The sequence below is a fragment of the Aquarana catesbeiana genome, linkage group LG10 (assembly GCF_042186555.1).
Source record: "Aquarana catesbeiana isolate 2022-GZ linkage group LG10, ASM4218655v1, whole genome shotgun sequence".
NCBI classification, from domain to species: domain Eukaryota; kingdom Metazoa; phylum Chordata; class Amphibia; order Anura; family Ranidae; genus Aquarana; species Aquarana catesbeiana.
In genome coordinates this window covers 178847876-178873109 of record NC_133333.1, presented here as the reverse complement: position 1 = coordinate 178873109, position 25234 = coordinate 178847876, and the positions used below count along the sequence as shown (strand labels likewise).

At 40.1% G+C, this 25234-nt stretch overlaps 1 protein-coding gene across 7 annotated transcripts in view; it reads right to left on the bottom strand.

The window, feature by feature from the left end:
* Positions 1-25234, bottom strand: part of PLCH2 (phospholipase C eta 2) — a 1074339-nt gene that overhangs the window by 300736 nt on the left and 748369 nt on the right. For all 7 annotated transcript variants that reach the window (XM_073602999.1, XM_073603003.1, XM_073603004.1 and 4 more), the window contains 2 exons: positions 16470-16713; positions 9739-9868 (listed from right to left, as the gene is read on the bottom strand). In XM_073602999.1, the coding sequence (XP_073459100.1) occupies positions 9739-9868; positions 16470-16713 (374 nt within the window). The remainder of the gene's footprint in view (positions 1-9738; positions 9869-16469; positions 16714-25234) is intronic.

Sequence of the window (25234 nt, the reverse complement as noted above, 5' to 3'; positions counted from 1 at the left end):
TAGCAGAATAGAGATCCCATCATCTCAAGTGGCTCCTGTGGGGGTAAGCAGTACACACCTTTTTTGTGCACTTTGCTGCACTGGGAAGCCTATTTAAATGAATGGTCTACCTTAATATAGCACAACTTAATGGGTGTGTTAACAGTGTGAAAAGGGCCTAACAACTCAACATTTGACCCTTTCCCTTACCTTAAACTATAACATTTAGTAGTCTGCAATCTTCTATCTTAAAAGGTACACCATATTTAAAACAAAAAAATTAAGCTTTGAAATGCAAGAGGACAGTTTATACACCTAATGCTTCAGTTTCTATTATTGTGCCAGTCCACTTCCCTATCTGTCAGTAATTTGTGGATCCTGGAACACCCACCCCAAGCTCATGGCTGCATCTTGCATACGGAAAGCCAGATGTAAAAAAAAAAAAGTCTGTACTAAGTTACCGGTCAGCATTTCACCACTGGGTTCCAAAAAAAAAAATCAAAGAAGCTATCGAACCTTCATTTTTGGGTGGACTGACCCTTTATGTTAAAGTCTGATATTATCACAGTTTAAGCACAAGTGTTTAGTTACCATCTTAGATGTCTACTTGAACGGATTCTATTTTTTTCCCCCCAACTCTATGCACTGTGGAAATGGCAGAAAGCTATGGCAACCACGTAGAATTCAAGGCAACCACTTTTGAATTTTGTGTGGCTCTGTGGCGATAGTTGAATGAATGAACTACAAATCCAATCTTCCACCATTGCAGATTGGCTTGTAGTTGCCAACGGAACACAAGTTGCAGGGATTTCCGCACTTCTATTCCACTGACACTCCCTTCAGTTCAGTAACTGAAAGTATGTACCCCGGTACAGACAAGGAACTGGAGGAAGAGTCTTCAGGAGCCTGTCCATTACACTCACAATCTAATGAGGACACTTGCAAGGCTTTACTGGCTCATTTTCAAAAGGTAATAAATCCTACATTTTATATGTTGCAAAATGGGCTCATTTATTATTCATTTATTGCAAACGGAGTTAGCCTTTAAAGTGATAGTTTACAGAAAAAAATGCAGAAGTGAACACCATACACTCTGCCCACCTCCTGGTCTCCGCTGTACTTGCCTTTGTCAGCTGGTCCAGCAGTCCTGGGATTTGAAAACCCTGCTTTTCTCTTTCTCTGTGCTAAGTTTCCAGGACAGACCACAGCGATTCACTGTGTAGACGCTGACCAATGAGAATCGCTCTGATCCATCCTGAAAGCACTGCACAAAGAATCGGAAGAAGAGCAGCATTTCAAATCCCTGGACCAGCTGCGTGGGCACTGACAGCTCAGCATCACAAGAGGTAAGTACAGTGGGGACTGGAGGGGGGGGGGGTCCTAACACTGAGTAATTTGTAGAGTAAAGCTGCCCATGCATGAGACAGTTTTTTGCATTCAGCAAGCCAGTGTGGAAATACTCCTCATTGTATTCTGACAGCGGGGAGACTCAACCATCTCTCTGTTGTAGGAGTACACTGATTAGCGACGCAGCACTGATCAAACCAAAATGTTTCCAGCAGTCTCGTTTGTGAGAAGTGGATCGATAAATTGATTTCTCATGTACTGGAACAGCCATGCATAGATTGAAATTAGTCCGGTTCCATATATGTAAGCTACTATCATTATCTCCCTTCCTAACAACTGCTGAGATAAGATCTCAGCCACACGTGGAGTTGATTGTTTTTTTAAGAGGAGTCATCTGATCCACAAACTTGCATTGTGAGAAGGAATAATTAAGTGAGGCACTAAAAAGCAAGAAGCAGACGTGACATATGCATGGAAAAATACAACTGCCTGCATGTACATATACTGTATAATCTGTATAATAGAAAAATATATACAGAATTTTTTTTTATTATTATTTTTACATATTAGGATCTCTTGCACATCTAAAAACATTATACATTCACTTTAGCAGGTCTGTTTTCTAAAGCAAATAATTGTATGGTTGTTCATTTTGGGCTAAAGGCAATGTCTATTGATATTTACTGCCAACATACAAATTTAATTTAACTGCACTAAGCAATTAGGTCAAGGGAAAGCACAGAGCAAGACATCTGCTTTGACAAGCATTGTAATAACCATGCTTCAAAGGGAAGAAGAACGACCGTATTTTCGAATGTCAAATATTCGTGTGGTTTTCAAAATATTTTAACATTACAACATGCAGTGTTATTTTCTATGTAAGCAACTATATTTATTAATACTATAAATAAAAAATTCAAGTTCTGTAATAGTTGATGGTTAAACACTAATGAAGAAAATGTTTCAATCTTGAATATATGATATTAATCACTTAAAAAGAACCTACATTATGATCATGACAATGGTCAGAGCATCCGTAAGGCTCCTTTAATTCTAGCAGCATCTCCTGTCTCCCTGAAAAATGATTTGCAGTAAATTGCTTTTCAGGGGGCAATGAAAGGAAGTTAGCCGCCCCCTCCTAATGCCTATTTTTAATTAATTTTTTTGGCAGGTGACAGTTTTACATTGCAGGGCAGTGCTGCAAATGCAAGTCAAGCTTTTGGCTCACGGTCATGTTACAGCCCTATTCACTTACATAGGAGAGTTTGACAGATTTCTGCGCCACAATGCAAAACATCACAGCCATGACAATGTATACTGTTCCAAGCAGCACCATGTCAGGTTAAAGGTGGGCTGTAGGTGGTAAAAAACAGATCAACTGCTTGCTTTTACAACCCCCTGAGCACTCATATGAAAGGAGCCCGATATTTCACTTCCAGATAGAAACTGAGAAGTCAATCTTAATTGATAGTTGGAAAATACGATTGTAAGTTATTGATCTCTGTTTTCACCATGTAATCTCATAATCTGACTGATAAAAATACTCTAAAATTAATGAATAAGGCATCTCAATGCTGCTGACCAATGCAACACAAAATCAATCATTTTCTGCTATGACCGATAAACTCAGTTTCATCAAATCTGCTATAAATCTTGTCTGAATCCACACTTGGAGTGATCTGAGGCTTCTCTCCAACACCACAGGCAATAGAGGTGGAACTGGGCTCATCGCGCTGGACTACTGGTATTAATGAAGACATGAGGCCCACTAATGACATGGCAGACAAGATTGTTACTTGAAGATTTTTTTCTAAATGCCATTGATGATGTGAGCTTTAGAATCTTCTCTGATGGCCATGCACTTGGTAAGGATTGGGGTTTGACTTTTCCCAAGTGATGATCAAGGCAAGATTCTGAAGAAAAGCAAGTTGCCATTGACAGGTCTTGAATGCTGACTCTGCAAAAAAAGCAGCTCATCCGGGTAAGAATCACTCTAATCCCTTGCAGAGAAATTGGTGCTAATGCTTTGGCCATCACCTTGGAAAAACGTGTGGGACAATAAGAGCCTGAAAAGGAGAGTATGACTTGAAAGAATCTCTCTTCTTTCTTCCATATCACAGCCAGGCATAGGAAGTTCTGTGAGGCTGGATGTATGAGCCTAGGTAAGTAGGTACCTCCTAAGTCAATCAATACCATCCATATAACAACCTGGAGACAGGGTCTGACTTGTAGAAAAGGTGAAGTTCATAGAGAACAATTTGTAAGCTATGGACTTGACACTTTAGTATGAGTATCAAACATAATCTTTCAGAGGGTTTCTCAACCATGAAGATGGGTGGAAAGAACTCCTGCCCCTCCTCCTCCACTGGCACCAGTATGAGGACATTTTGATATACCAGTTCTACAAAGAGGGACTTCAAGGTCTGAGCCTTAAACGGATTGAAGGGTACGATAAAAATAAAAAATAATAATAATAACCTTTTGGGAGTGGGACTGTGGAAAATTCAAGTCTATACCTTTCTTTTATTAGCCACTGAATAAAAAAGCACCTCTCTTTTGAACCTTTTATTCTGGACCAGGATTGCTTAGGACCCTACTCTTCCATACATGTACAATGGTCGAAAAGAAAGATTTCCTAAACAGTTAAATTATTTTTTATTTTTTTGGAAAAGGCGTTTGCACACCTCTGTGCCAACCCAGAACAGGCCCATCAGAAGCACCCCCCCCACCTGTGTTCCAGCAGTGGAACTCAGTGCCATACCCCTGCCTCTATTGAAAATGATGGCTGGTGTCTCCGGTTAAGGGCGAAAAAAACAAAACTGCCCTTCTCTGTTACAAGTGGACAGGTAGGACCATCACAGGGAGAGGGCATCCCTAAAACAGCCTGTCTGCATCAAGATTTCCTGAAAGATGTTTCCATCCAGAGGAGCAAATGCAATAATTGTTGAGCGGCATTCTTTGTGGCAGTGTATTTGAATACGAATTCATATTTCAGCACCATGGACAGAGACACAGTAAAGCAATAGCCAGAGCTCTGTAGTTCTTGAATACAACATTTTCAAAATGTACTACATGCGATTATTGCTCCAAAATCACAAACAAGCTTGAAAATTGTCCCTTAAAACATTTCATACATGAACCAGGTTTTGTGAAAAATTACTACTGAACATCAAATGCAGAGTCCCAATATAGACATGGCACAGGAATGTCCAACACCTTTATCAGTTGTATGCCATTAATCCAATTTAAATCCAATAAGGCAACAAAATAATATCATGAGGAGCATGCAAAGTCTGAGCAACAGGTTTGACCATTATTACTTTTTAGTTGTTAAATCTCAAATATTACTGAGATTGATAATAGACAGGTCTGTTCTTTCTGGGATCAGTCTATTTGTAATGCCAACCAGAAGCAACAGTCAATCATAACAGCCAGTGGCATAAATGTCAGTATACAGTATATACACCACAAGTAGATCTGGGATTAAGAGACTAGAATACTAGTGTCACTGTTTTACAAAGTGGTGGTATTTAGGATTTACGGGACAGGCTGAATACTGGCCATTTGCCCTCAGTATGGCTATTCAGATGAGTAAAAGGAATTCTTGTACTCTGCTTGAGCTGTTGTGGATGTAATAGGTGGATTTGTAATTCGACACAGATTGTTTGAATTAGGTTAAATACACTGAGAAATAAAACCACCACCTCTAGGCCACATATATACCATTTTTGAAAAAAACATTTGCAAACTCTTAGCAGGATGAATTTGTAGATATTGAGATCAACCTTATTAATGCCCTTGTTTTCAAACTGAATGCTAAGTGGGAGATTCTGCCTTTAAAGCCCAATTGAAGCTTGGTCATTTATTACTATGGTACAGTAATCATTTTTGGCTTCTCTACTTTTAAACATTTTGCTGCAGCAAGGGTTAAAATACAGTGAGCTAGCAGCATATTGTCAAGCTGGACCACTACTCAACATAGAGCACAGTGGCCTCAGTTGCTAGCAGTCCAACACCTTCCCTGCCCAGCGTTCTAATCAGCAGAAATACTGCTCCCTGACATGTACTGGTGACTGGAGCACTGGGCAGGGGGTGTGTTGGAGCACTGGACACCAGGTCTGCTGCGCTGTGTTGAGCAGTGGGCTGACTCTCTAACATGCTGATATAAAAAGGTATTAGTGCAGCAAATAACGCTCTTAAAAAAGAAATAAAAAAGAAGCCTCGATCACTACTGTCTATAATTAATAAAGATTAAACTAGCCTCACATGATCAGTTCTAGTGGTGTAATAAAGAAAAAACTGTTATATAAAAATTATACTTGGACATGCAAATCTGATTAGTCTATTGATAGGGAGTGACTGACAGATCACTTTCAGGCAGAACCAACCTCACCCTCAAGACCTTTTGGCAGAGACCACATGATAATCATGTTCAAGTGACAGGGGATGGGGGAGGAACAGATCGTGGGTTTTTCACAAATCAAAAAAAAACTTTTTCTATTGTTACCGTGATAGACACTATGGATGAGAAACCAATTTAATAAATGCAGGTTCTGAGTTGAAGTCAGCTTTTACGTTTTTTGTTTTTTCTATCTTAAAAGAATATAAGGGGGAAGAGTGCTTTATTCTAATGCTTTGATGGCAATGTCTGGCTGCTTGTCAGAAATGTAGATAAAGTTCCTGAACACCAGCAGCACCCTCTAGTCAGTAACCATTGAGGTACAAAAAAAAGATTTATATATATTTCTATGAAAAGTATAAAAATATATATATATATATATATATATATATATATATATATATATATATATATATATATATATATATATATATATATATATATATATTTTTTTTTTTTTTTTTTTGTTTCCCCAAGGGTAGCCACGGCACTCAAGTAAATGCCCAGGCGCTCACCCACAAAGTAACCCATAGAAATCCAAAAGTGGTTTGGAGGCACTCACAGGTCTTGCAGAGGAGGAAGATCAGACACAGCAGTGCTTTCGTGGTCAACGTTTCGATGAAGCGCAGTCCATCTTTCTTAAGACTTGTGAAGAATGAACTGTGCTTCATCAAAACATTGATAATAAAAACACTGCTGTCTTTCATCTTCCTCCTCTGCAAGACTCATGCCTCGAAACCAGTTTTGGATTATTATATTACAGACTCTCCTCACTTAACGACCAGGTTCCATTCCAGTGACCAGGATGTTAAACGAATTGGTCGTTAAACGAGGAGCCACAAGTAATAAATACTTTAAGCATTCTTAACTACTGTACTGTATTCTGAAAAAAAGGGTCTAAAAACAAAACTCCAGCATAAGTACAGAACACAAAAATTCTTCACTGTACAATATAATGATGTACAGTGCATCGCACGGGTCAGGAGAGCTGGTCGTTAAATGAGTAGTATGTGTGTGTATATATTATATATACACACACATACACATATATACACACACACATAATATAGGCACATACAATGCTAAATAATACACTGAGAAAGATAGAAGACTTTACCAAACACATGTAGTGTTTGCACTTATTGTAAGTTTCAAAAAGTTGTAAAAATATTCTATTTGTGTGACTTTACAACTTTTGAAAACTACAAAGTCTTTCAGTGCAGAGAAAGCGTATTCCTTTACAGGTCACCGACATGATTCACATGCGGCATCATTCCCATTTCTCGTTATTTTTCACCAGACAATCCATGTATTTCTCATTGAGAACTGTAAAACGTAGACTCCAGCAGTGCATCTCCTGATCCTCTTTATCCGACAAGCAACAAAGATCAGACATCGGCAAGCATGTCAATCACATGGAAGCAAGCGGCGAGGGCTGCCAAAAGATTCGACTTCTGCTCACAATGTACAAATTTTCTGACACAGATCTGTTCTCTAAACCCTTCTAGGATTTATATATATCATTTAACAATCTAGAACACAGCAGCTGCACACCTAGACAGAGAAAAATATCTTTTCAAGGAAAGGCAAAACATCCTTGCACAGGTGAAGCAGATAGAGTTCAAACAAACCTTTTTCAGCACTAAACACATAAGCTGCAATCTACCTTCTCAAAATGCTAGTTGCCAGGGTATTATTCTGACCCAATGGTTTTAATACATCAGAATGACCCCAGCTGGAGAAAAGATGACACAAAGAATTGAAGGCATTGGAGAAGCATGAGTGCCCCTACAGTCCAACCTTTTCATTGTACTTCCTACGCGTGTCCTCTTTTGTGTCTTATATGGAGGATTTACTGTCCTCTAGATATAACCGAAAACGAGAGGAATTTTTTATACTGCAAGACAAATCCTCTCACAGCTGTCACCAAAACTTCTCAACTTCCTGTCTTGGTAAAAACTCAAAATCTGGATATTCTCACACTTTCAGTGCTGATGACAATGGTCACCAAGTCAAACAGAAAAGTCAAGGGAAATTGCCCCAGCAGGGACACAGCAGTGAAAACCTAACCATTCCACATGCTATCCAAAACAAAAAGGAAGACTTTGGCTTTAGATGTAGTTTAACCTTTTTTGCTGCTATTGCTGTAGCTACAGCAACCAGAAGATGCAATAAATGTTTTAACCCAGCTACTAAGTAGAAGTGATTCTACCATGACTTATACATCCTCATAAATGTTCTGCCCCCTCCTCCCTCCTGGGTGCCTGAGACCGCTCTGAGCACTTCTGAGTTCAGAGCTTTCAAACAACAGGAAGAAGCTGATTGAGCCCAATCTATGCCCGATCAGCTTCAACAGAGTGCAGGGGTTTCATTAGGGGTCAAACAGACACCTGATATTACTTTGAAGGACAAGTTCACCTTTGTAAAAGAAAATTATGTGCAATTTTATTTTTTAATTAGGAGCCTGTAAAGCATTGCACCCATTGGGTGCAATCTCATGCTCCAGCAGACTGTCAGTGTAGCTATCTGACTGTAACACATATGAGCAGGCAGTTACTGAAAGACCAGAAGGATTAATGAACTATCTAGAGTGCCCATTAGCTCTCTGGTAGTTCATTGAGAACTACAAGTCATCAGCTGCAGTGGTTGATGGTAGTTGTAGTTCCCTCATTCACACAACTCTGTGAATAAATGACTCCGCCCACCCATCTGTGTGTTTGTCGATTGTGACAGCGGGTGTAGGGTGAAGATCCCAGGCCCACTGGGATCAGTAATATGTTACACTGGTATTCTGGGTGTATCATGTAACATTTAACAAGTTAGAAAAGGTGAACGTATCCTTTAAAAAGAATATGTCACCTGCACTATGCTATTACATAGGGATAGCAAGGTTAAAAAAAGAAAAAAAGGTTCAAAGTAAAAGTTATAAAAAGTAAATAAAGAACGCCACAAAAGCCATTTGCAAAGCCCCCAAAACCCATGTTCACGCGTATAGGATGCACATGCATGAAATCACAATTACATCACACATATTACTGGTACATATCACTACATGTTAACATGACAGCAATAATTCTAGGGCCATCGTTCGTGGTTAACTCTAAACTAATAAGCTATAATGGCTTTTAAAGCACCACCCAGAAACAAGTTTTGGGTACTGCAGCTTTTCACTGCTTTGCAGGGTTTTTAAGGCTTGACATATTTGGTATCTCTTTGCTCAACACAACTTCATCTTTTATAATTTTACAAAAAGATTAGATTGCGTTTGTGAGAAATATATATATATTTATTGTTAATGAAAATATTGATAAATAGAACAAATATCATGTGGCATACAAAAAAAACTACCATCATTTTATTCTACAGGGTCTCTGCTTTCAGAAAATATATAATGTTTCAGGGTTTTCAATGCATTTTCATGTGCAAAATGTGTATTTTAGCATGGGTGCTAAATAGGAGAGAATAGTCCCTTTACTTAGTACATTATAACCGTGGTCATATCTGCAGATTAATTAAACGGGAGCTGGCTTATAAGATTGGATATTTACAGTGAACCTTATTATTTTTGTTGGTGTGTGTGTGTGTGAAAAATCCACACTTTACAGCCAGGATCCACCCAGATTACGGGAACGGCAGATGGCTCGGTCTCTCAGCTGCACCACTGGGAGAGTGAGACAGCCACTTCCTCCCCTCCCCAGCCCATCGCTCCAGTGAGCGCTGGAGGGGCACAGCAGAGAGCTGGTGACTGACAGTCACGTCTCTCTGCTCAGAACAGAAGGTTTGATCGCTCAGTTCTCAGTACAGAGGCAGTAGAGGACACCTAGGTGAGTATAAGGTGTTTGTTTTTCATTAACCCATACTTCTCTTTTAAAAATGAAATTATAATATTAAAACTTACATGAGATTTTGGGTGTACAGTGACTACATTTATTCTTTTATGTTCTTAAGCCAAGATATTTGTACACAGAATACAGAAATAGAAGTTCAGGACGCCATAACCCACATTCTCTTACCTTGAACATTTGCTTCACTTTCTGTCGTGGAAGGTTCACATTCAGTTTGTGCATTAGTTGTAAGACCTCGTTTATACTCAGGCTTCCATCTCCATTTTTGTCTGCTTCATCAAAGGTTTGCTTCAACCATATTTAGCAGGAGTTAAGGAAGAAAACATGGATGTGAGCCTGCCATTTCAGTAAAAGCATTACGAATATTGAGCTGTATAGTACTTGCTACCATATCAGACAGGCTTTCTCAGGAACAGGTTAAGAGTGAAACATTTAAGAAAAACAATTACATTCTGTCTTACCTACAAATAAGGAGTGATGTTCAAAGCCACCATTCACAGAACAGATATATCAAAAGGTTTTTCCATTTTTTTTTTTTAAATGGAAATTTTTAATAATTAGAAATTTTGGAAATTTTTTTCCCTTTTTCATTTTAGTTTACATATGTAACCGGGTGCTTTGCTAGAGGCAGAGTGTGATTTTTGTGTTGCATTGCTCTCTGTGTCTCCCAATGAACTTCAGCTGAATAAGTTAACACTACCTCGCTTCCATCCACCAGGGGGAGCTGACAAGCAGAAGGAGCTTAAGAGACTTGATGGCTGGCAGCATTGAATCATGGGAGATGAAGTTCGGGAAAGAAACTTTAAAATAGAAGTTAATGAACTATTGGACTACAATTCCCAATGCGAGCCAAGGTATAAAGAGAAAGAGAAATGTATTTTCATAGGCTGAATATTGAGGGATGTCCTCTTTGCTGAGAGGAGACCGAGGTGTGAACATCGCTGCTCCGGTATGAACAGCAACCTGCTATAAGCCTGCGGCTGTGTGTTGAGGACCAGAGTTGCTCCAGGCAGACCCAGAGGTGAGCTGACATCTGAACAGAGGGACCCCTATTGCTGTATCGCTGGGACTGGTGAGAGGACGCTGCTGCCATTAACCTTTTACTGCTAGCAGAAACTGAGCACATAGCCATTTAACTAGTAACATTATTTACTGCATGCAGACTTTACTGGGACTGTACGCATATGCCCCACCGTAAAGACTGGGCCCCAATACTAACTGGCTGAAGAACAATGGCTAAAGACTGCTCACTCATTTGCTTCACACAAACTTTGCCTATTGTTTATAGTGACAAATACCTTTTTACCGAGTTTTAAATGTAATTTTGGCCATTCATATAGAGCGGACTCTATAGCCTACTGTTTACAGAGGCATTATTGCAGTATTGATTATCATTGCTGTTACCATTTTCTAATGCCATTATGTATTGCTGATTTTGTGGTATACTAGGTTTACATGTTGACACATGTAAACATGTTTAAAATGTGTATATTGAACTGTGATTGACCTAATCTTTACTTACCTATGTGCGTCCTGGCATTTACTGCAATCCATGACAATTATGTTCATTTACCACTAACCAGTCAGATGTTTGCTTTTGATACTGAACCTTAGTTGTGTGCAGGGTGTCTATATTTGTACTCCTAGTAGCAGTACAGTATCCATTTGCTTAACCTAGCCATTGATGTCTATAAGCAGTTGTGCGGATCATCTGGACATGGTTGTGGTGGTGGAAATATGCTGGAATTTGTGTTGCAAGGTCTCGGAGTGCCCATGTGCAAGTGTCCATACTCTAAAGAATGATCCTGAAAGGTGCCACAAAGAGGTTGCTGGGGGAAGGGGGGGCATCACATTTTTGCTATGGGGCCCCATGATCTTTTGTTATGACCCAGGGAGAAAAAAAGTTTTATTCAGTAGATTTACCAGATGCAGGCTCCAATCTAGAGTATGTGTATTTGTATTGCTTAGTACAAGTACACAATTTTCCTGCTATTTTTCCTTTATTTTCTTCAGGCTTGGAATTAAACCCTAAATTGATGGCACAAATTATTTTGGAAGAAAATATTATATTGCAGCAAAAACACTCCCAGGCAAAGCTTTAAGAGGATATCAAATATTTTACTCTAGAAATTTTCTGGCAGCAGCCAGGTTGTTAAGGTACTGTGGTTCATCAATATGTTTTGCACAAGCAACAATAGACCATGGAAAATACAGAAAAAAAAAGGAAATCACGCTTTAATGTAATAATTTATGAAGTAGGGATTTTATTACACAAGACTCTTCATTTATTCAGATGAATGCTTCATACATTATGTACCATTTCTAAAAATGTCAAGCTTGTAGCCTTTTAAAAATACAAACTGTAGAAGTTTTCATCTTTATAATTAAGTGGTACGAACAGCCGAGGTAACACCTGGAAATGTTAAACTTTTCATGGCTTGCAGTTTTATGCCCTCGTGACCCAATTAATTCCATGGAGAATTCATCATTATTTTTTCAGTGCAAAGAGTTCATGTACAACGTATCAGCCTATCTTTGTCTGCTAGACGGCAAAGGGCAGACGAAGACAGGTTGTGCTTTATAACAAAGCATTCTTATCACTTTGTACAGCGATCACCTGCCAGGGCATCTTGATCAGTAATAGAAAAGATGAATTCATATTAAAGCAAGAGACCTTTTGACTGCTCACAATTAATTCAATTATCACTAAATACAAACCCAAATTTTTAGGAAGCATCACAAATTGGATTATTTCAGTTTTAGATATTTGCTGGAGGGTTAAACCACCTTACTGTCTCAAACACTCTTGGTGAGATCTCTGCACTTGATCTCCTGGTTCTGTGCTCCTGTTGTGACTATTATGAGCAGGACCCATTCTGTCTGTTATATTTTTAATTTATTTTTTATCATGGAGAAAAAAAATAGGAGGAGCGGGGACACAAAGATGGGTGGGAACACACAAAACTGACAGACAGGCTACAATATGAAATTATGCAAAGAGATTTTACTGTTGGGAGTTTGCAAATAAGAAGCCAGGGTCTGACTCAGCCCACCAGGGTTCACTGACCCTTTAAAGTACACCTGGGATAAGTAGGATAATACATTTAGGATAACATGAGTGTTGCCACTGCTGACTTTTGAAAAATGCTAGCTGCCTGGGAGTGTCTGGATTAAAAATTTCTGAGTTACTGATCCTGAAATATGCATACAGCAAATAGAAGTCAGAGAGGTGCCATGTTTTCTTATATTTATACTTTTTCCAGGTCAGTGACTGGATAGGAGCATTCAAACCAAAGTATATTAATATTATTAGCATGGCAGTCCGACAACGAGCATTTTCAAAAGCAGAGATTAGCGCTTTCATCTAATATATTTTGTCTATGATCAATTTCCTTTAACAGCAGTCTAATTAAAGCAGACCCTGCACTACCAAGCCAAGTCTACTACTCTTATGGCCACCACCCTAGATAATACACTGTGGAAAGATTTCAAGCCTGTTGGGAAAAAAAGTTAGTAATTATATTTCACTTTCCCCAAGTTTCCATACTGCAAGATGTGATGTCACCCACCCTTCTGGTGGGATCCTTGGCCTTGGTCGACTACCTGAAAGCTTGCAGGATGATGATCCAGCACAGTGCAAAAATGCCTTCTCATAAAATGTTGGGGTACTCAGCAATGCCCAGGATCTCTCTAGGAAAGATGGTGATGTCCTCCTTGTCTAGACACCACAGGATTAACTTGGGGTAAGGTATGTATACTAACTTCCCCACCCCCACAGGCTTTTTTGCTTCAATCTTTGCAGCCCAACAACCACACTCTTGAAATGTGGATATGCACACATGTGACCACACACACAGGAAAAAAAAAAGTAATATTCTCCATATGATTTGAGAGAAGCATTGAGAAACTATAAAAAAGTTATCTACAGATGGTAGATGACAACTTGATGTAGTATACTTGCTTGTGACTAGTGTTGAACAGGATTCGTATTGAAGAAAGCACAGAGTTCCATTACTAGGGCTTACTGATGAGCAGCAGATGGCAACTTAGGAGAGTCCTTAGGCTGTGCAACTCCTTGTTGTACTGGACCAAAATCTATGTGTGTGCAATTAGGTGCTCCTCAAGTGAACAGTCATATAAAAAGAAGATTTCATTCCAGAAATCATTGGTGTTGTATTATACGAGTACGGCAAACGCATATCAGAAGATTTAGGCTTCCACATCTTAAGGTCCAGTGGTCATAGTTAAGGTGTATGTTCTTGAACTACTTGGGAGACCATACCTGAGTTTTTTGGTGGTAGTGAATGACGGATGTTACTCCAGTGCGGCAAAAACATTTTTGCGGCACTGGAATAGTACCAGTCATTTGTTACTACAATGGCACCCTGCACTTATTGTATAACAATACAGAAAGTGTCACTAGTATCAGTACTGCTGTCTGTATCATTGAGGACTGCCAGCCCAAAACAAAAAGGCTAAGAGGAAGAGGTACCCGTAAAACTGTGTGACCGGCCTGAAGATTTCAAGAAAATGTGAATACAAAAACAAAGTAGCCTTAAGCCTTACCCTTTTCTGAAAAAAATATAAAATTTGCCTTTGCTGACATATAGGTTGACTTTTCTGATATGCAGATTAGCAACGTCAGAGGTCCCGATCTGCATAAGTAGAGTAGCAGCATGACAGCCAGGCAACTACCATAGGGAAAATGTCAAGTTAGCAAAAGCCTCCATGCTTCCTTTGGAAAAGGTTTTCTCTAATTAAGCTCTACTTTGCAGTGCCTAAAATTTCGAATTAGACTGATAGTTAAACTACACAGGCAATTTTAATGTAATCTTACAGAGTCATCTTACCACTTACTGGCAATAACTTAATTTGCAACTCATTGAAAGCAACATGCTGTAAGTGACATGATTATCACAAGTGGTTAAATTGCTCACTGGTATGAGATTTAAATTGGTCATCACATTTAGCCATTACAGGTAATACATTTTTGGAAATCTTTGATGACTCGCTTAAAGGGAAAGCATAGTGCATTTTCAGTAAGCACATGTTAATATTCCAGTGTTTAGCCTACACCTTCATGAACACATCATTGACGATTAGACCAAATTTAGCAGTATCATTATGTGTCTTTTATTGGACAATAAATCTACCACTAGTTTGCCGACTTAAGGCTTTGTTTACAATGGTGCTTGGAGAGTGGTTAAAACGCACGGCCGAGTCTCTTACACAGTCCCCTAATTGCTCCCCTTTATGCTTCAAAGGTAGTGGAGGGGAAGTACATATGCCACAGCCATGATGCTTTGCATTGTGACAAGGCAAAAATGTTCCCCGCTCTCATGTTCTGAGGGAAGTACCACAAGCTGAACACAACCCAATCAACTGAAAGGGGCCATCCAGCAAATGCCCTGGAGTCACATGCAATGCCTACGGTTGTGGCATGCTAAAGTGGGGCTTAAGGGGTTAAAACAGGCTGTGAATCCAGAAAACTCTTCAGAGAGCAATGTTAGTGTAAAATAGGCCTAATATATTTTTACATGGTTTTTAACAATTTATAAGGCTTTTTTTTTTTGGAAAGCACAACCACAACCATAAAATATGCAGAGATTAGTGCATATTAATCTTTTTTTTAATTTCTATCAAAAAGGCTATACATTACCTTTAACCCTTACCCTAAATGTATACTATAATGAGGCATTTAGCAACATGACCACACTTCCCAGTTCACCAAGCGGACAGACCTGGTCAAACATGGGCCCCCTTCTCTTCCACAACAAGTCTCTATGGGGACATTGCGATGAGTTTTGTGGTCATAACTCAATTATGCCAGAATTGGCCACTGGTTTGGTAGGGCAAAAAGTTAATTTCTACTAGGACATAAAAGGTATATGTAGGTATTTACTGGAAAAATGTTATTCAAAATCCATTTGGCTTTTAAAGTAGAACTCTAGGCAATTTGTTTTTCATTTTGGATAGAGTAGGGGAGGGTGGGTTATAACCCCGTCAGTGGTGTTTTTTTTGCCATCTGTGTCCAATTGGGGAGCTTTCCCTTCACTACCTGTCCCATAGCCAAAACAGGAAGTGAAAGTAAATTCCTGCAAATTAAGGGAATCCCTTGAGGCCCCCAAGTCACCAGAACTAGTGCCACCATTGGAAGATTTACCCTCTATTACTTTTCTTACTTTTCCCAATCTTTGGGATTTTCTTCACTTTCAATGATAATGGTAAACTGAACAAATAAAAAGTGAATCCCTCCATCGGGGGGGCACAGAATGCTAGAAAAACCAAATAGGTGTTCTAATCCCTCTCCATGCTAGGGTTTGAGTTAGCCAGGGTAACCAATATAAAAATGGTAATTTCAACTTCCCTGCAGCCAATTAGCATTTATAAACAGCAAATCAATGGTAAGCTACTAGATGGTTTAAACATTTGAGAAGTGTGTAAAAGACTTATGCCGCGTACATACGACCGGATTTTCCGACAACAAAAATTTGCGTGCTGGATCTCAAATTTTCCGACAACAAAATCCGTTGTCAGAAATTCCGATCGTGTGTACACAATTCAGATGCACAAAATTCCACGCATGCTCGGAATCAAGCAGAAGAGCCGCACTGGCTATTGAACTTAATTTTTCTCAGCTCGTCGTATGTGTTGTACGTCACCGTGTTCTTGACGTTCAGAATTTCCGACAACATTTGTGCGACCGTGTGTATGCAAGACAAGCTTGCGCCAACATCTGTCAGAAAAAAATCCCAGGATTTCATGGTCAGAATGTCCGATCATGTGTACGTGGCATTATAGTTGATATATGTATGTTCAACCAACTTTGAAAACCTATCCAGATCACATTTCATACCCAACCAGCATAACCCCGAAGATTTTTATGCAGAAAAGGATATTGGTCTCGAGTCCTTTGACGTTTAGAAAGACTGTCTTCATCACTAATCCCTGCCATTAAGTACTTGAGACCCGTTATCCACGTCCGCGCTTCTTCGCCACTCGAGGACACCAGATCCAAAGACTCCATGCGATCCCCATAGTAGATACTGAAGCAGCAATTTGGGTCAAAACTTCCATCAGAATATCTCTGGAAAATCTCAGACTGTTTCCCTTCACACACCTCCTGAATGGAATCAATTGAGACTATTGGGAAAAGCAAAAGACAAAAATAAAAGTTTAAGTAGACAAGAGCAATTATTAAAAACAAACTTTATGTGTGAATATAATAAAATTAAAAAAGTATTGCCTGATTATTCCTATAAATCAATCTTCAATCAGCACAATCCAAATAATAATAATAATAAGTGCAAAATTAAATATAAATCACCTGGTTGCTGCCATCACTAGACAAGCATTTTCACTCCATTTCTTAAATAATAAATCAAAAAAACTGTGCTACGCTACCAATACCTAAATCATCATAGTGATATAACAATAATATTCACAAACATGTAAAAAACAAACAGAATAAAAAACGTATTTCTAAATGAATAATCTCGTGATAAAAGTGATCAAAAAAATAGTCAATATATAAAAAAAAATGTCCTAAGCATCAAAAAAAATCTAGGCATCCAAAACGGGTTGCTCCACCAAGATGTGCCAAAGGGTCAATTGAATGTGCAAATGCTCACCACCACCAGTGTGCTCTGGCTGCTCGCCTCGTATTTTGACCCATTTCACCAGCGGGTTAAATTCAGTAGGTTCCCACTGGGGATAATCAAGGGATCCATCCAGTGTGCTGCTGGCGTGCTGCTCATCTGTGTGTCTCCCACTCCTCCCTGTCAGTTTCCAGAGCCTCGGATCTCACTCAGGGGTATCGGTCTACTGAAGAAGTTGCGCTTATTGATGCAATGCTTATAGGGGGGGAGCTCTGTCAACGTCATCCCGCGGCCATCTTGCTTTCACAGGGATTGCTCAACGCCTGCATAGCACGCACTGCTTAAGTGCTACGTTTGTGAGTACCTTGCCTTTGTTTTATCGGCTCATTAAAATTTTAAACAGAGCACTAGAGATTTTGTATTTTTTGTTCCTCTCTATACCCAATACCTCCAAGTGCGATCCGAGGCTCTGTGAGCTGACAGGGAGGAGTGGGAGACATAGGAGGAGCAGCATGCCAGCAGCACACCAGATAGATCCCTTGATTATCCCCAGTGGGGACCTGCCAATTTTGACCGGCTGGTGAAACAGGGGTCAAAATACAAGGTGAGCATCCAGAGCACACTGGTGGTGGCGAGCACTTGAACATTCAATTGACCTTTTGGTACATCTTGGTGGAGCAACACGTTTGGATGTCTAGATTTTTTAGATTTTTTTTATACATGGACTATTTTTTTGATCACTTTATCACAAGATTATTCATTTAGAAATATGTTTTTTTTTTCTGTGTGTTTTTTGCATGTTTGTGAATATTATTGTTCTATTACTATGAAGATTTAGGTATCTACCGGTAGCGCAGCACCGTTTTTTGACTGATTAGGGGCTGATTATTGGCCAAGTAAAGGTACCACAGTTATTCTTAGTCTGGCTATTGTGTACCAATCTAATGTCTGTTCTTGGGGAAGAAAGATATTGGACAGATAGGAAAACCTTACCCAATTGTTACCTAGTGAGAATTCGTCTTATTCAATGTTACAAATCAATTCTAGTGTAATGTAATTACCCATAGCTACATTTACTGTAACATGGATAAATCAGAAGCTGCACAAACCTATCCAGTCGCTATAGTTTCCATAGACGTAGAGGTGTGACTGTCTGCAAAGAGTGAGGACGTGGGAAAAACTGTCTGGAGTAGATCAATTGCACCTGCAATGAACAATCTCAGAAGAAAACTGCATTTGCACACTGAAGCCCATCAATACTGAGCTCGGGGTGAGGAAGGATCAGCATCATTGCAAGGTGGATCTCAGAGTTCAGCTTTAAAATGCCAAACACAGCAATGGCCCTGATGAGGCACTTTGGCAGTAGCACAGTCGGTTTGTCTTTACCTAGTAGCAATTCAGTGCAAGTGGTTTAGAAGTTGAAAAAGTTCTTATTTCTGCATAACATTTAAAGGATCCATGACTGCCAGTGACTGTGAAAATCAGAATTATGAGTTCTAGACAATAATTTAATAGCTGTCCAAGGAATGTGCCTCTCCCGTCCATCATCTCACTTATCAAATAATAAAAGGACAATTCAGGAGAAACATAAGACTTGAACTAAAAAAAATAGAATAGTATGCAGGATATAAATTTCCCTTGTGACCTAAGATGGGAGAACATAAATTTAATATACAGAGTAGCAGAAACAAAAGTAGAATGCTGCCTCTATCAATCACGGAATGTTCTCTTCTGGCATTCAGCTAGTAGAAACTCCCATTTGGATCTAAATGACTCCATTACATTGTTACAGTACCCATTTGTGAGGAGAATATTAATTTCTCATTAGCCTCTGTGAAGTTTCTGTGAGTGTAGACACTATCCATTCTGTACAATTCAGGCTGAGAGCCATGAAGTAATAATTCTTCTCATGACAGCACTTCAAGGATATGATAACGTTTGCATAACCAGCAATACCAATTTAAATTAAGGTCATTTTTTGTATCCATGTACGTAATGGCTAACCGTAAAATAATCACATACATTTTTATAGTACAGATTATAAATGAAATGATGGCCTTGTCTTGTAGAGAAAGTGTAGTGATCATTGGGAGCACATATGCAGGGAGTTTTTCTACAAAGTCCAAAGGACAAGGTAAATTGTTGTCTGTTATATGCTTAAGCACCAACTACTCTGTTGGAACAATTAACCCAGTGAGGTGCACTGGCCAAATTCAGAAACTGAGCACAGACACCAAAGTACAAGTGTTCAAGAACACTGATGAACCATGCTGTCCACAACCCACACACCTGCCGAGAGGCTGCTCACCCAGCAAATTTAATCAATGTTACATGTCAACACAGGGTGGTACTGTGGACATAACCTAGTAAACCGTGCCACTACTATATTAAGTGGTATTTATTGACAAAGAGAAAATGAACTTTAGTGGCACCACAAAACTAAAAAAACTGTTAAAATTTTAACATTTTATTATCCATACAAAGAATGTTTAAACATTTGTATCCAGTTTATGTCACATACAAAAAATAATCATTGGTACAGCCATCAGCCCTAGTAAAGGATAGGTTCCCCCAATCTGGTTATATGGGTCTATGATGGGAATAATACTGTAACTAATACACGGGGGTAACCACTTTCAGGGATGATGAGATGCAGTTTGAGGTCCTGCTTGACCTATTTTGTGACAAGCACGCTTCTCCAGGAGCTTTAGAGTTAAAAAGGTTTTTTCTAAACAAAATGAAAACAACACAATCAACATCATACACAGATAGTGAGATCACAAGTAATTCCCAGTGCCGAAGTGGCAATACTTACAACATAATGTAGAACTATAAAAAGTCAGGTATAGAGAGTCGGACAGGTGGGAAATCACCCTGGGTCTCAAGAGAGTTGATATGGGGCACATCTGGGGGCAATAGCAGGGATTGGTACAACAAAAACACCTTATGCGTTCTCGTATTAGGAAATTCCCATGATATTAACTACTTTTTACATGAAGTTCTAATAGTGACTCAAAACTGGAGAGATGTGTAGCATGATCACTCTAATAATGGAAAGCGTCCTAAAAGTAGTAAGAAGTAATTTCTATTACTGTGTCACCATGCCAGCAAGCCATATAAATCACTCAACAACTGATCAAATGGTCTCAGCATAATAGAACAGAGAATAGGCAGAGAACAGTTCTTATCTTAGTACTTATAACCAAGGTATCAGACCAGTCAACGGAGTATGCACTTATTCAGAGATTTCCATAGGGGTAAAGCATGGTTACTCTCAGTCACCACCATCTTTAAAGCAGGATCCACTCTCTTGGGACCCCGGGTTGCCTCTCTCTACCGGCCTTTTTACTGTTATATACTATATTGTAAGTATTGCCACTTTGGCACTACAAATTACTTATATACTGTATTGTGATCCAACTTTCTGTATATGATGTTGATTGTGTTTTCATTTTGTTCAGAGAAAAACCTTTTTAACTCTAAAGTTCCTGAAGAAGCACATTAGTCACGAAACATGTCGAGCAGCACCTTAAGAGCTGGATCTCCTCATCCCTGAAAGTGGTTACCCTCATGTATTAGTTGGTTAGAGTATTATTCCCTCATAGACTCATATACCTAGATTGGGGGTGACCTACCTTTACCAGGGCTGTTGGCTGTACCAGCTTTTATTTTTTTGTATGTGATGTTAACGGGATACAAATTTTTAACCATTCTTTGTATGGATAATAACATGTTTAAATTATAATAGTTTTGAGTTTTGTGGTGCCACTAACGTCCATTTTCTGTCAATCAATACAGCTTGCAAATTTCACAGTAGAGATTCCAGATGGCCGCATTCCAACAGACCCGCTTTATTGATATGAAAAAAATTCCAACAAGCGGAATCACATGTGGTGTGGGAACAAATGCATGGTTGATATGTTTTGTGCATTATAAATAAGCGCTAATGCGTAAAACATGTCAATCTTGCTCTTTTTTCCTCACTACATGCAATTCTGCCTATTGGAATTTTATTATATCATTAAAGTGGAACTGTTGGAGTGCAGCCGTCTCGACATGGCAACTTGGCAATCTGGCTTTTGCCTCATCGGCTGTTCAGTCTTTAAGAATACAGATAAATATGGACGCTATTGTTGCTAATCTAAGACTAATTATCTGGGTGTCATGCTAATTAATACTGGAACTTCACTTCCTGGATGCATTGAACATACGTGTGCCCCTCCGCCCATAAAAAAATGTTTTTTGTTGTTTGTTAACTTTTTTTTGCCTGCCCCGGCCTCCATTCTTGCCCAGGAAAGAAAATATGCTATGATGCCTTCTTGGGCATGCATGTCAATTATCCCATGATGCTTCACTGTCATTCACAGAGGTCAGAGATAGGCGTGTCTGGTTGGCATCGGGCTGCCAAAACCAGGCAGAGGCACCCAGCACCTGATGACATTAGGAGCGGTGGCACAGGACACAGGCTGCGACAGCGGCATAGCGAGCCACAGCAGGAAAACACTGGATTTGCTGGTCAGGTGGGTACCAGGTTTGAGGACAGCACTGCATTACAGGTATCAGAGGAAAAAATGCAAGTGAGGCCAAAGTTCCTTTTTAAAGCTGCATTTAGGTGGACAATTAGCACATCCTACAATTTCCAGTAGCAGAAATCTCCAAATTCCTGCATCTGGAATGACAGGTGTGTGCGAATAGCTGTGGATAACAGCACATGGTGACTGGCCACTCCCGCACCCAGAGATGTCCAATGTTGTGAAGAGTGTCCTTAGCCCTGTGTAACTCCAATCCAATACTTTTAGCTTACCCAGGGCCTTCCCCATCCTTGTTGCAAGTGACTAAACAGAGCAGCAAAACAGCATTAAAATTAACCTAATTCACTGGTTCATCTTTACAGTTCCATTTATAAAAAAAATTGTTGTGCAAATACCCTAGCATTCACAAAGCTGTTGCAAATAATCACTGCAATGTGTCTAATATGTGTATTTCCTATGATCGCCAGCTCCACATAGCTGCCATAATGCAGTATTTTTCTAAAATACCACAATCAGGAAAATACTGCATCATGACTGCTAGATGGAGCTGAAAATCATAGGAAATACACATTAGATGCATTACAGGGATTATTTGCAACAGTTTATTAGTCAATTGCACAGTGAACCTTTAATAAATAGACAATTAAGCATGAAACAAAATAGCATCAACTGTTCACAGCAAAGACAAATTCCTGGTAGCTCTCAAAAAGCTATGTTCAGGACCAGAGCTAGAGCCCCTCCTTCTACATCTTTACTGTGCCATTCTGTTGCCAGTATACCATCTATGCCCATCTGCTTCATTATATTTAGTTCTTAGATGGGTAAAATACCCCTGCATATGCTAGCTAGGTTGCTTGGTATTGACCATACACAGCAAGTTCTGCTGCGAGTTATAATCAGATAAATCACACAAATCCGTAAATCAGGATTACTTCCTTGACTGCACTGTACTGATGTAAAGAAAGCCTCTGTACTGTAACCGAAGGAGGTTTGATGACAGATGCGCAACCCAATCATGGTCAGCTGTGGTGTTTGTGCAAATCAGGAAGGAGTGGTATGTCAGCTCTAAGTGCAACATTGATAAGTGATAAGTGAAAAATGTTCACGACTACTAAACTACCCCTACCAAACACCTCATCCTATCCAGAGCATTTGATCTAACCTTTAAACTAAACTTCAATGGTGAATATAGTAGAAGATACACAACACACACACACTGTAGTGTCAAAAGTATTGAGATGCCTGCCTTTACACGCACATGAACTTTAATGGCATCCCAGTCTAAGTCTATAGGGTTCAGTATTGAGTTGGTCCAACCTTTGCAGCTATAACAGTTTCAACTCTTCTGGGAAGGCCACAAGGTCTGTCCACAAGGTTTATTAGTGTGTCTATGGGAATGTTTGACCATTCTTCCAGAAGCGCATTTGTGAGGTCAGGCACTGATGTGGACAAGAAGGCCTGGCTCGCAGTCTCCGCTCTAGTTCATCCCAAAGGTGTTCTATCGGGTTGTGTGCAGGCCAGTCAAGTTCCTCCACCCCAAACTCACTCATCCATGTCTTTATGGACCTTGGTTTGTTTTGGGTCAGTGGTTTGTTAAAAGGTGTGTAGCGTCCCCCTAGGTCTACTGGGAGCAAGATACCTCCAGAGGCAGGGGGCAAGCTTACCCTTACCCCAGGGCTGAGTCCATGGCTATAATGGGAAGTTAAAACAGAATTTGGGCACCAATCACTTTATATATTTGTAATGCTTTAATAAGGAGCGTGGAAGTAGAAGTAGCAGAGAGGGTTAGGGGAGGTTTCAGATTTGCAGATCACTTACAGACTCCTTGAATCCAAAGGTAAAACAGCTCTTTCTTTTAGCAGATCTTGAATACCTGGATAGGCCTCTCACACAGACCTAGAAGCCGGTAGGATTTCTGGACCAACCTCTCACAGACTTAGCAGCCAGGAGCTAGTTACCACGTTTAGATTGTAGAATAGGATTCAGTTTCACAGTGTCAAATACCTTTAAGCCACCCGGCAATACTGTAAGGGTAGTTTAAGGTATGGGTGCATCCTCCAAACGAGTCACCAGGCCCTCCTGAGAGACTAGCCTTCATCCTGGCTCTCTCCAGAAACGGTCCTCCCTTGGATCCCCTCAGCTTGGCTCGGCTTCTTCCACACAGGCAAGACAGCCTAAGGACCACCGCAGGATTAGTAGGCCCCAAACAGGCTTCTGGGCCTACTTGCAGAACTTGCAGCACCACATTCTCGGGCCAGGAGAGCCCCGAAGTAACAGACTGACTAGAGCACATGACTCTGCCCAATAAATACCATCTTCCCAGAATGCATAGTGGCCAGGAACCTCCTACTGGGCTGTTCTGGAAAAAGAATAATCATTACATACTCAACCTAGTTGTAATTCTCATACTGGCCTGTGGTACCAGTGTCACCTACTGGCAACAATGAGAAATGCACAACTCAATTAAAACGGAGTTCCACCCAAAAGTGGAACTTCCATTCATCGGATCCCCCCCCCTCCGGTGTCACAATTGGCACCTTTCAGGGGGGAGGGGGTGCAGATACCTGTATAATACAGGTATCTGCACCCACTTCCGGGAATAGACTCCCGCGGGAGTCACGCCCCCTCCCGCACTCCCCCGCTGTCTCCTAGGAAAGGCACAGGTCCCAGGAGATAGCGGGGACCATTGAGAACGTGCAGCGCGACTCACGCATGCGCAGTAGGGAACCGGGCAGTGAAGCCGTAACGCTTCACTTCCTGATTCCCTCACTGAGAATGGCGGCGGCAGCACCCGAGGACCGTGGGACTGTTCGGTCTTGGGTGCCGACATTGCTGGACCCGGGACAGGTGAGTGACCTTATTTTAAAAGTCAGCAGCTGCAGTATTTGCAGCTGCCGACATCTAAAAAAAAAAAAAAAAAATTTTCGCCGGACTCCCGCTTTAAGTTTAGGGCAGAACCTAATAAACTATACGAATCAATCTGAGCTGTTTACAGCTCAGCCAAAAAACTAAATTTACACTATAGCCCCAATTTTAGGAACAGGGGGCTACAGGTGATTTCTGTAAAGGTGAACTAACACTTTAATGAAACCTGCCAAGAGAGAAACAGGGGCTGGCATTGCCAACCTCATTTCCTAGAACTGCTAGTTACCTGGCTGCCTTGGTAAGCAATACAGGGTAACCAACTACACAGAAAGCTGTGTGGCAATAAAGAAGCAGTACCACCTTCATGAGGTCAAACCTGTGTTTTCTTTTGTTAGCAAGCTCCCATTATTGGGCTGCCAATACTGTGGAATTCAGTAGATCCTAACTGGTTTAAAGGCCAAGGTCACATTTTCTAGAAAATAGCGTATGCAGTCAAGGGGCCCCAGTAGATATTTAAAAAATCTACACAGATTTATGAAATGTTTATACATTTTGTCGTCATACCGATAGGCCATTTGGGTCCCTCTGGAAGCTTGGTTAAAAAAACTCCAAATTGTCAATCCCCCACATCTTACCCTGTTGCTAGTAAGTGAAACCAGTTGGATGTGC